This window comes from Parasteatoda tepidariorum, chromosome 10 (genome assembly GCF_043381705.1).
Source record: "Parasteatoda tepidariorum isolate YZ-2023 chromosome 10, CAS_Ptep_4.0, whole genome shotgun sequence".
Taxonomy (NCBI): domain Eukaryota; kingdom Metazoa; phylum Arthropoda; class Arachnida; order Araneae; family Theridiidae; genus Parasteatoda; species Parasteatoda tepidariorum.
Window position 1 is genome coordinate 48,441,751 of NC_092213.1, and position 13,162 is coordinate 48,454,912.

Here is a 13,162-nt window from a genome sequence, read left to right on the forward strand (position 1 = left end):
GGCAGTAGAAATTTCATTGCCCAGTGCAATAGCATGTATAACAATTTTTCTGTCAAAGATTTGATTTATAACATTTTCCTTCTTTTGTGATTCCAATTTCTTTTGTACTCTTACTGACTTCAGGAAGGTAATTACCCTCCCTAAGTGTAGAAAGACCACCTTAGTTGACAAGATTCTGATTATCTCTTATCTCTGAACTATTTTCATGTCATTTTGTTATTGATTCACTCCCCTAAATATCTAATCAATTTTACATGTTCGATTTAAGGTTCAGGAAAATAAAAAATTCTGCTTAATAAAAATAATAAATAAAATAAAAAATCACATTTCAAGCAATTTTCGCACAAGTCAAGACATATTGAGAAATTCGCGTATTTTAGGAAAAAAGATGAAAATTTTGCGGAAATCATCGCGACAAACCTGCAGTCCTAATTATAATTAATATTTTTAATAAGCATAATCTTTAGTGACATACAAATAAATATGAATAAACATTAAAGTTTATTTTTTTAAAACAATAAAATTTATTTATTTTATATTCTGCATAAGATTTATTTTATTTTCTGCATAAGATTTATTTTATTTTCCGCATAAGATTTAATTTATTTTCTGCATAAGATTTATTTTATTTTCCGCATAAGATTTATTTTATTTTCTGCATAAGATATCAACAAATTCGAATGCATTTGGTACACAGGTTCACATATACAGTGCGTGGGGGGGGGATAAAGCACAGAAAAACAAACAATTTGAATAACTTTTGATTTAAATGATTAAATTTCAACGTACTAGGACTGAATCTTAATAGTTTGAAGGGGTGACCTCAAACATGCTGATTACAATAATTAGTGCAGCTCATATTTTTAGCATGAAATCGGCCACAAAAACATAAGACTTTTAAATAGAGAACTTTTAACCATAAAGCAAGTTATTTTAAGAATATATATTTAAAAATAAAAGCCCATAAATAAATTCCTCTAAAAAAAGAAAAAAGAACAAAATCAATAATTTAGTGAAAATTAAATCTGAGTCCCGTTAGCACACAGCTCCGGGCATTCGCCCGCATTGCTCACCCTTTCCCACAACTCCTTAGAACTATAAGTTATCTTCAATTTCCAAAGTAAGAAAACAACAAATCTTCAGTTTCCCTTCCAAACTAATTACCTCGCATTCTTAAAGTTTGGTAATAAGGTTTAACAAATGTTTTGTGTTCACAAAATAGAGAAAAGTTACCATTTATTTATTTAAAAAAAAAAAAAAATCACTATCATCAAAATAGCAGAAAAATAATTGAATTAAAAAAATAATGATTGATTTGCATAAAAAATAATTACATTTATACACAACTTGGCTGAAAACTGTCTATTGTGGATTGTGGAACATTTTGCCTTAAACAATTAAAAGATTAATTAACAAATGGAGACAATTAATTAAACAATACTTTAAAATTATAGATAGATCAGATGCTGTATGCATAAAATATAAGTTTAAATTTTCTAATGTCAACATTAGCTACAGCATTTTTTTAAAATACTGTAGCAATAATATAATTAAAACCAGTTCATATAACATATTAAGTTATTTTTAACTTGATACTTTATAAATAATTCAACAAATGTACATGCCCACAAAGAACTAGCCTACTTAATTTACTCTATATACTAAATATACTTAACTATATACACAAGCCATGGCAATTTTTTATATATTTGCAGGTTCATAAATTTATATATATAACACTGATTTTAAGACAGAAACAAAAAATTTCTTTAGTAAAAAACAGCATTAGAAATATACAAAACAGAAAAGATATTATATATATATATATATTTATATATTTTCTTTTTGGAATCAATTTTTTACACCTCAAATCTCTAATTCTGAACTAACCAAGCTACCATATAAGCCACAGGGCACTTTTTTCTACTGATTTTCATGCCTTTTATTATTATTATAATTTATGTAAGTAATTATATAATTATAATTATTAATATTGCGATGAGGTATTACAATTATAATAGGAGAGAAGTAAAATTGAAATACTTCCGAACTGATATAGAAATGTAATGTTAAAAGGTGAAACAATATTATTTTCATAAGAAAAATAAAGAAAAAAAATTAAATTAAAAAATGCTTTTAGAGTCATGCAAAAATCTATATTTACCTTCACTGCTACTTGAGTCACTGGAACACTGTGATTCTTTTTTGGAATGTGTAGATTTCTTTTTTATGACGGAATATGTTTGGCTGAAATAAAAAGTACAGTATTAAATTCACGCATTCAAATTTATAACAAATTATTTTGGAATAATTTTACAATATTTGACTTTTGATAAAAAATTAAACTGCTCTCAACTTTTTTGGTCATAATAATAGATAAATAAAAAGTTTAAAAAAGATTTCAACTAATGACTTATTATAATTTAAATTAATGGTAAAAAATGTTATTTTGAAGATTTAAAAAAATTTTATAATAAAATAACAGTTTCAAGCATTTAATAATTAGCTTCAGAAAAAGAATCAAGAAGCAGCAGTACAATTATTGCAATAATAAATGTGTGGATGAAGAATGAAAAAATATACTAACAGTCAATGCTCATTAACTGTTGAATGCTAAGCATTCAACAGTTCTTTCCACTACTTATAGATTCTATAAAAGTATAATTCTGAGAAATGATATATATTTCAGAGAATTCTAAAAAATTTAAAACAGATAAACTATTGTGGACACTAAATACTGCTTTAATTTATTTCTATTATTAATATAAATGTTATTTTAGAATGAAACAATAGTACCATAAGCAATCTTTAAAATTTATTAAAATTAATATGACCATGACAATGACGATTATTAACCATTTCTTATTATTTCACTAACAATTTTGAAAAATTTATCTAAATTGAAAAATTAAATGCTCACTTTTTGATTTTCCGTACAGCACTAAATTTAAAATTGTGCTTTTTATATCTTTCTTTGACGCTGTTTGCCACTCTATTTATATGATTTTTCTCCTTTTTTGCCACTGACTTCTTTTTACAATTATCACAACTCCAAGTACCTACAAAAAATTTAAACATAAAATATCATAGAATGATATACAAATTTCCACTGTGCAAATATAAAAGAACTAAGGAATCGAAAAGAAAGAAGATAAAATTATTAATTCACGAAAGATAAATATACAAAAGGACAGTTTAAGAATCAATAAAAAAGTGTTTATATAATATTTTTAACAATAGGTTTATTAATATCATATATTTGAATTTGTGTAACCATAACATGGCCAGGGTGCATAGCGAGATTTTTCAACAAAAAATAAGCACCTTTTAAATATTTTTTAAGCACTCAATGAATATTTTTAATCACTTTCCGAAAAAAAATTAGTGCAGCAATAAAATAGTTATCTGTGCAGCAATAAAAATTATTTTTTCTATCGTTTAAAGTATAAACATAAATTAATAAAATTCAAAAACATTTTCAAAAACTTTGAGTCATAGGTTCGTGAACCAGTGACTAGAAGACATTACGAGTCTGTACACATTTTCGCAGGTCAAAATACGTGTGTCTATTAGAATTTTCCTTAAAAAAAACTTGAGAAACTTAATTTATATGAAAAATTAGAATTCAAAGTAAGTTTACAATCATAATGAAATAAGCAATTTTGTGACAATAACACAGACCAAAACATGAAACTGAAAATCAAAAAAATCGATACAGTACAAAACCCCTGTACATTGATTGCCTATCCCGAATAGTCCACTGATAATTATTTTATGTGGATTAAATCATATCTTAGGGTTTCCAGACCAGAATAAATTGAGATCTGCATAGAGACACAACCCATAACTCAACAGAAAAAGTAGTGGCAATGACAAATATAATTAAATTCAAATAGCATTGTCTATTTAGATTTTCTTATAAAAACATCACTATAACAGTCAAATTTCCCTTGACACATTATGCAAAAGCCACATTATATCCTAAGTAGTACAAAAATTACATAAAATGTNAAATAATAAAAGATCCAGGAAGAAAAGTGAAACGGATTTTATTCTAAATGGCGCAAATGAGAATTTTTTTTCAAAATGCGAGAAATTCGCGAATTTTGAAATAGGTTTATAGAATGCGCGAATTTCTCGCGGTAATCATTTTTTAATGCGAGAATATAAAAAAATATGCGAGATTCTCGCGTTCTCGCTCTGTAGTGAAAACACTGCAATTATTAAACAATTCAAATTTGCAATTCAAACATGATTTGAAATTTATGTTTCTTATAAAGAAGATATCCGCCATGGCAATGAAAGGAACAGTCGAACTTGCTGATTCAACAGAATCAGCAATGTTGACTGTTCAACGACTTAAATGGTCAGTGATTGCCCGTAACAAAGAACTCATACTGCCTGCTGTTGCTTGTAAAAGTTAACAGCCAGTAATTTTGACTCATGATTATATATGAAAACTTGCTACTATTGTCTGGAATAAAGACTGTCTGCACCTAATTAGTATAAAATTTCATTAATGCTGTCTGCATAGCTATTATAAACAGCTTTCTTGCAGAATAAAAATTGTCTTCTAATGTAAGATTTCTGAATTCTGAATTTCTCAGATTTCCAGATTTAAATTTTCTTCTTAACTGATCAGTGTTACTTCAAAATATAAGTCGGGAGAACAGTGTGAAACAACTTATTTCAATAAAGACTATTTTCAAAAACATATTAGTCATTTTCTTTTTAAAATATCCATGATAATCCAAGTAAACTAAAAGTACACAGTAGTTAAATGAATAAAATACTAATATTATTAAAAAATGTATCATTAAAGCAGCCGTTTATGAGAAACCTCAATATAAAATACAAACTACTAAAATATATTATTTAAACCGATATATTAAGTTTTCACAAACCTCTTGCAGGCCTTGGAAAACATGGAGTAGTACAAGTGGCATGGTATATTTTGTCACACAAATTGCAGCACAGCATACGTTTCTAAAAATGTTAAATGTAAAATATTAAAAGAGACGTTTAAAAAAATAATTTTAAAAACTACAAATAATATTCAAATAAACCAAAGGACAATGACTCTAGGATTGAAGACAATCAAATTTAGGGTCTCGTGCTTTATGGATACTTACAAATGACTGTCACTTACTCTTTAAGAAAACAGATTGTTCAGTTATTATTTCTAACATTATTTTTAAATAGAAATAGTTTTCAGATTGCTTCATTTTACTTAAATTAACAAACAAAGTATGAATAATTAGAAAAAACACTTCTACTTTAATGTGAATTGTTACTTTAAAATAAAATAAGGTATAAAATTGGGTTAATTTTGAAAAATTAGTATTAGTAAATAGAAGAGGATAATAATAAACTTTTTTCTCAATTACTTTGAATACAAAACTTTGTATAGAATTCACAAACATTTTAACATGATACTTCAAGATTCTAATGGAGGTTATTGGCATTAGGAATTTAAAGATCTTGCCGAAGTATTAACTATTATTCCTTATTGTAAACTCATAAACGTTTTATCTAATTTATTCAAATTAATTGTAATGTAATTGTTTATTCAAATTAATTGGCCAAAGAAAAAATCAAGACAACGTTCTTCAAAAAAAAAATTTTAACACTACAGTTATACCAGACTTAAAAGTATTATTTGCCACACCAAAGTATAGTAGACAAATATTATAATACAAATGAATAATAAATATTCTATTTTTAATTTCAAGTATAATTTTATTAATGAAGTATTTTACCACTCATAATAGTTTGAAAAAAATATATGGAAAATTTTTATAGTACTGTCTCAAAAATAAATTAATTAAATAAAGACTAATAAAACAACATCACTTTATTTATTCCTCTCATATCAATATTTATTTATTACTGATATGAGTTTATATCAATTTTTGTAAACTTTCTTTATCAAATAATTTCAAAGTAGGGTTTCAATAATCTCGAATTAAAAACAGAATAAATATTAGAGCCGAAATTTAACGAATTATCAGACAATTCACCTTTCTAAAATTTTCTGACATGATTACTCTGTTATTGATTGAAATCAATTATATTTAAAATTGAATAAAAGAGATGAATCAATAATTGAGAAACTACAAAATGCCAGTCTATAAGATTAAGTGTTAAATAAAAACAAATAAATCATAAAATGTATTCCTCTCCTTAAAAAATTTGATAAAAAAAAATTGTTAATTACTTTTCTTTTACCTAAGTTGGCTGAATTCATAAAAATGTTAACCAATGAATCTCGCGGTTTATATCTCCTGAACAAATTAGCGTACAATCTTAAGTTCGAACTATTAAATTTTGGGATTTTTACGATCATTATTGAAATGAAAAGATATTGGAACGTAAATCCAAATCTTTCAATTCTTTACATCAATTATTATAAAACCTGTATCAGTATAATTTTTACTGGTAGAAAATTTAACATTTTGAGCACACACAAAAATCAGAAATATCAGGACAAGTTAAAAATCAGGCTAAAAATAGAGACAAAATATCTTTTAGCTGGAATATCAGAACATCTACGAACCCTACTTTTTCCAGTCAGATATTAAAATGGTTTAATGATAATCATTAAAGAATTTCATTCATATTAAAATGATTTGCATATCTGTGAAATTAAAATTAAACTAATAAAGATAATATTAATAAAAGTACTTCTGTGAGAAAAATAACATTACTTTTTCAGTTTTTTCTCCACATATAACACATATTTTACAATGAAAACACTCCCATTTTGATTCATTAATTACTTTCAGAGCTTGGGGCAGCAATCCAAAACAAGAAGGATGTCCTAAGAAAATAAACAAAATATTTTGATCAAAAATAAACACTTTGATCAAGAGACAAAAAAAATAATTAATAAATAATTAGAAATTACTTACGCACGAAATTCATAAGAATCACTTATTTACAAAATGAAAGTGCAAAGAGAAATTAAAAAAAATTATAAAATATGAAATCAAAATAATTCAAAAATATTAAATTATTACATAATTAGACAACGTGAATGAGAAAAAAAATCGACTCCATTCAAAAAAATTAAATATTCCTTGAGATAAACCTTTCCCGTTTTTATTATAGTAGCTAAAAAAAATTCTAAATAATAAAATTCTGAAAATGCATACACAGAAACCCAAAATTATATTTAAAAAAAATACATACACAACATTTCAATTAGGGCTAGATGCTCTAAAAATAAAATTTAAAGTTGCCGATTTGGAGTAATTTGCTCTCTCCGTATATAAACAAAAATACATTTACTTATGAAAAAATTTAGTCAATAAAAATTAAAAACTTTTAAAAAATAAAATTTTTGTAGCACGCAAAACACATCAACACTCTGCAACTTGAAAAATAAAATTAAAAAAAAATCTAAAAGTTACTTGATAAATAAGAGGAAAATAAATGAATAATTAAAATATGGTTAACTATCTCTTTCAAAATACATTTATAATTTCAAAAATAAAAATAGAACACAAAAACTTAGAGAAATAATATTTATTTTTGCTATATCATGGCAAGTTTTTTCAAGGAAATAATTATACTTTCAATCACAGAAAAAAACATGATTTTTAGCAACTTTTATGTCCATTTTTTGAAATGACTTGCTTTAATCTTTTATTATCTCTCTTCCTAGCAAACAAAGGACATCATTTTCTTTCCCAATTAAACATTTTCAGCTCAGCTAACTTTGTCTTCATCTCATAATTTTTTAATATCACGGATACGAATCGCGGTATTAGATTTTCAAATAGTCTGAACATGAATCTGGGTGTGCGGTTTTGAAACAGAGTGAAGAAGAATCGCTATGTGTAATGTTTAAATAGCGCAACTATGAATCTCAATGTGTGATTTTAAACAGTGAAAAGATGAATCACAACATATGATTTTTAAAACAAATAGCATTGTGACTCTATTCTAGATGAAAGAAATATTAAAATGATTTAATAATTCCTGAGAAATAAAAATTATAACTAATCATGTTTTTAAATTTTAATCACTCAAAAACTATTTAAATAATTGTTAAAAACTGAAATATGATTTTTGATTAAAGCAATCTAAATTAAAAAATCTATTCTCAAACTAAGACAATATTGCACCAACATCTCAGCTTGCTTTCATCTTCGAAAATACAATAAAAAATTACAAAACATAAAAAAAATCAATTCTCCAGTTTTTACAACTTTTAAATTTACGAAACTGTTGAAATAACAAAGTGTATTGCACATCCATCAATTTTAAAAATTACACAGAAATTTTTATAAAAATTTGACAAGACAATTTTAGAAAGAAATTCACAAATGATAACTTGAAATATAGAATTATACTTAAATTTGAATATCAGGAAGATTCTACATACCAGAGCTATTACATATGTGACAATTAAGCAGGCATTCAAATCGGCCATTTCTTGCAAAAGCACCTTCTTTGCAGAATTGACAAACCATCAAAGGAATTTTCTAACAAGAAAAATTACAATTAAACATTTTGTTTAAAACTAATTTAATCTTTCATTTCCTGGTCACTAAAAGTACTTTCGCAGATGATTTTATGATGGCATCGTTAAAATTTAAACATTCTTATTAGTCTGAAAGTGGTCAAATTTTTTTAGGCAATTAAGGATTGGGACTAACAGAATTACAGTGCGTAAAAGAAATGGCTTTAGCTTTTGATCAAATAGCTGAATAGTTGATCTAATGAACGGATCTTCACATTCTAGGAATCCAACTTCATAGTTAGAGGGGGTGACCTAAAATATGTTAATTAGTGAAGGACAATATTTTAAGTTATGAACTCAGGCACAAAAACATACTTTCTCTGAATAAGCATATCTTTTTTACATAGCTGCAATCTGTGAAATATAGTCCCAACAGTATGGTCAAGAGAGAGGCCAAAAGTTAGACCCCTTAAAGTCAGTTTTACTTTTTGCGTAGTTCGCCATTTTGAAATCTTTTTCAGCAAAATGAAAATTTTTCTTCCAGAATTATAAGATTTTTTTATTATTTATCATTAATTATTCTTTTAATTTTATTAATTGGCAAAAAAATTTGAATTGTAAGGCATTCATAATTTTACATCACTTTAAAATGTGTCATTTTACAAGGCAAAATATAAAATTTAAACAAAATCGGTTGAATAGATCCTGAGGAATCAAATTTTAAAAAAGTAACATGATTAAAAATGTATTTCTCAGGAGCTAATCAACAGATTTCACTCAAACTTTGTATTTTGCCATGTAAAATTACATACTTTAAAATGATGTAATAAATTGTATACCTTACAATTCAAAATTTTTTTGACTATTATTAAATAAAATTATTAAAAAAAATAAATATATATTAAAATTATTGGGTTTTTGAATTGCGTAAATATGAATCGTGNATTAAAAAATTGTATACCTTACAATTCAAATTTTTTTTGACTATTATTAAATAAAATTATTAAAAAAAATAAATATATATTAAAATTTATTATTGGGTTTTTGAATTGCGTAAATATGAATCGTGATGCACATGATTTTTTAGATCCAGTGAATAGGAATAACGGCATTGGATTTTAAACTTGCTCAAATATGAATCGCGATGCATGCTTTTTAAATTAGGTAAATACGAAAATTGATGTTAGATATTAAAATTGCATGAACATGAATCTCGATATTAGAGGATTCCGGCGTTGTTTCAAATATTAAAAACTACGAAAATCCGACAAACCAAAAATTATATTTGCAGAAGAGTCACATGTTTGAAAACATCTCGCTAACACAATTCAGCGAAGGTTTCAAAATTTAAATTCCAGATTGTAGAACTTAATTCTTACTTTAAATTTTAAATTGCGGTGAAAATTTCATCGGATTTCATGTTCTGACTCGTGGAAGAATGCAAATCAGAGGTCTTGATATACGCGGAATTCTGCACACAAAAAAATCACTCCTTATTTTTAGTTTCTAGACCTGGAGAAATGATACGAGAAACCCGGAATACAATCTACCCTGAAAAAACTATTTTTTATTACTATTTTGCAAATTCCAAACATATTTCAAAGTAACAAATTTGTCTTATGCAAAATAGTATATCTAGTTATATTATATATAATTTACAATCAATCAGTATATCTTTCCTTCCTCCTTTATGCAATTTTTAAATTTTATATAAATTAACTTATAAGAATACACTACCTTATTTGGACTTGAAACAGGTGTATGAGAGAGAGTTGATGGATCAAGAGACCCCTTGCGGAAGGACAGCCTTTTTAACTTGTAATTCCTTCCTTCGTGAATAATCAATCCATTAGAAACAGCTCTCTTTGCTGACTGAAGAAGCTGTTGTCCAAGATCAGTACCCGGATCAATACTAAGGGAAAAAGTCTGCCGTAAGTATTTCTCGATGGATCGCAAAGTGGAACCATTGTTCTCCCCTAATTCTCGTATTGCTCTGATAATGACTTTACCAAGATCAGCCCCAGAATGCACACGAAGAGTACGGCTTTTCATGTTGCACATTGCACCGGGGTCTTTGTAAGACAACAACCCTTTACAGTAAACCTGAAAAATACATTGAAAATAAAATATGCTTGGGAAAATTGAATGAAAACTTTTAATCAAATTAAGTTTAAAGATGTTTGAGTACTGGGAAATTTAATACACCAATAAATATATCACTTTTAAAAATCTATTAGTTAATTGTTTACTATATTATAGCAGACAAACAAGGATGGAAATCACTCTTATGTTCACAGACATCTGATTACTGGAAGAAGAAATTATGTGAAATTTCAAAGTGTTTCCTTTATTTTCTTCATCAATACTTAGAATTAAAAAACATTAAACAAGGTGAGATCCAAAAATAATTAGGAATTTAGAAAATAATTTACATCTAAAATATATGCATAAATTGTGGCATAGAGGAATTGATACAATTTTGATTGACAACAATTATTTGTAATATGAACTGAATATTTATAATCTAAAAAATAATTTCCTCTTTTTTTTCAATATTTTAGTAACTGTTTTTACAAAAACCAGTAAATAAGTTTCAATAATTTTGGCTTAATTCTTATAGACAATATACATAGTATAAATCATAATTTAATAGCAATCATAATGAAAGTATCGTGCATGACTTTACTTCAAATAAAATTTCCCAAAAGACAAAGAAAAAAAGCTTATACCAAATTTCTTTCAGTTATTATCAGATTAGACAATTTTTGACACTCTTCAACAGGTTTTTGATGAGTAATGTCAAAAGTCAGTTTTTGACATAAAAAGCCAACCCTGCACCTTTTGTCTGAGAACTCTGTTTCTGCTTAAGTTTTATAATTGTTTGGTTTACTTGTCTTTTGATAATAGAGGTTTTCAACAATGTAGGAATTTTGGCATAGATCTGCAACTTCACTAAATCTTAACAATGTGGATAATGAGTAATGAGTATGAGTTTTGAAGAATGGCTATCACAGCTTGACACAAATTTCAGAGAGAAAAAAGAATATTTTATGATTCATCGACTATCACATACAAGATTACAGCACCAAGCTAGCCTTTTTTCTGCTAACATTATTTGAAACTTAAGCCTATACACCTAAGTGTTAAAAAAAAACTTAAGTTACCATATTTTATTCTGTTTTCAATTAGTCGAATTTTCTACAACTCGAAATATTTTTAGCTTCCAAAGAGACTTTGAATTATTAAAGGCAATTACACTAACTGCACTAAGGAAATTACAGTCATTTAAAAGTATAACTTTTAAAAATTGGGGGCCATTTTAAGTAATTTCATTGAATATTTTTAATCAAACTAAGTAATACAAGAATTTTCTATTAAACTATAGCATACCTTTAATATCAATCCTTTATTTACTGCTTTTTCTAACTGATCAATAACAGTCTGTCTATGAATGTTATGTGTTTGATTAATAACATTGCAAATACGATCAACAGATGCTCTTTGCTTTTGGTATTTAACTTTTCTAATGGCAGCAATCAACCATTTTACTATGGTTGAATTGCTTTCATCGTCATCACTTCCTTCGTCTTGCATTCTTTCCTCCTTTAAGTCACGTCTATGCATAACACTCAAAAAACTTTTCAAAATAATAAACCTTACAAAACATGCTCTTAAATGAAATCAGGCTGAAGAAAGGCATTAAAATTGCTTACATCAGCCAAAAGCTTCAATAAATTAAAGTAACCTGCAAAAATAAAAGGCAAACAATAATATAAGAAAACAAGCAACATCTTTGTACTGACAAAATTAAAATGATACATGCAAAATTAAAATGAAATTCCAGCAAAATAATAATTGTTGATAGTTTTATAATTAAAAGTTTTGCTGCATTACTAACATTTAGACTGAAAAAAAAAAGGATCAATTAAAAAAAATTAGCAGAAATCAGGGTTGGGTTTTTGAATATTAAAGAAAGAATTCTGAGAAATACTTTATTTTTTGAAAATAAATGAAATAACATGCAAAACAAAAATTAAGAAAGCTAAAGAATTAAAATAAAGAGCAAATATAAACACATGTACCTAATGTGCAAAAAGCAAATGTTTAGTCATACAAGTGAGCTGATTTTAAAAATCAATTTTTTAAATAAAATTAGTAAGGCGTGTTTTGTAATATAACGACATAAACGTCAAGGTAGCGATACTATTTATAGGAATCGGTAATAGTTATGCTAATATAGAACAAAGAAGTTCAATACAGTTATATACTACATTTAAATTTGCACAGTAATGTAATGGAAAATTTTATTAAATTAAGATATTATTTATATTCAATATCCATACTACACTCATCATCAAATTTTGGCAACAATTGGGAAATGACACATGAGAAATCAAAAGATTCTTAAAAGGCACAACTTAAAACCACTTTTGGGCCCTGTGGCAGAATCTGCAAGATATCTGCACACACAATCTGTAATATATCTGCAAGATAAAATAATTAAATACCATGAAATCTGTAGCAGCAATTACCCACTAAAAAACAGATCAATGACGAAATGCCCAGACTCGTTAATACAAACATGGTAGCTTAAATGCATACTTCGTTTCAAGATTCGTTTGTTGTAATAAATAATACTGTATTAAAAATATCGGGTTTTAAAAACTATGTAGAAATCAAAAGCAATAACTGCCA

General features: G+C 26.3%; 1 protein-coding gene across 1 annotated transcript in view; it reads right to left on the reverse strand.

The window, feature by feature from the left end:
- The window catches only part of LOC107456192 (histone acetyltransferase KAT6B), a 53,608-nt gene that overhangs the window by 38,049 nt on the left and 2,397 nt on the right, over positions 1-13,162 (reverse strand). Inside the window, exons 2-8 of the mRNA XM_016073979.3 lie at positions 11,858-12,212; positions 10,205-10,570; positions 8,390-8,489; positions 6,708-6,820; positions 4,905-4,986; positions 2,921-3,059; positions 2,165-2,247 (exon numbers count right to left, since the gene is read on the reverse strand). Coding sequence (XP_015929465.2) covers positions 2,165-2,247; positions 2,921-3,059; positions 4,905-4,986; positions 6,708-6,820; positions 8,390-8,489; positions 10,205-10,570; positions 11,858-12,091 — 1,117 coding nt within the window. The 5' untranslated portion in view covers positions 12,092-12,212. The remainder of the gene's footprint in view (positions 1-2,164; positions 2,248-2,920; positions 3,060-4,904; positions 4,987-6,707; positions 6,821-8,389; positions 8,490-10,204; positions 10,571-11,857; positions 12,213-13,162) is intronic.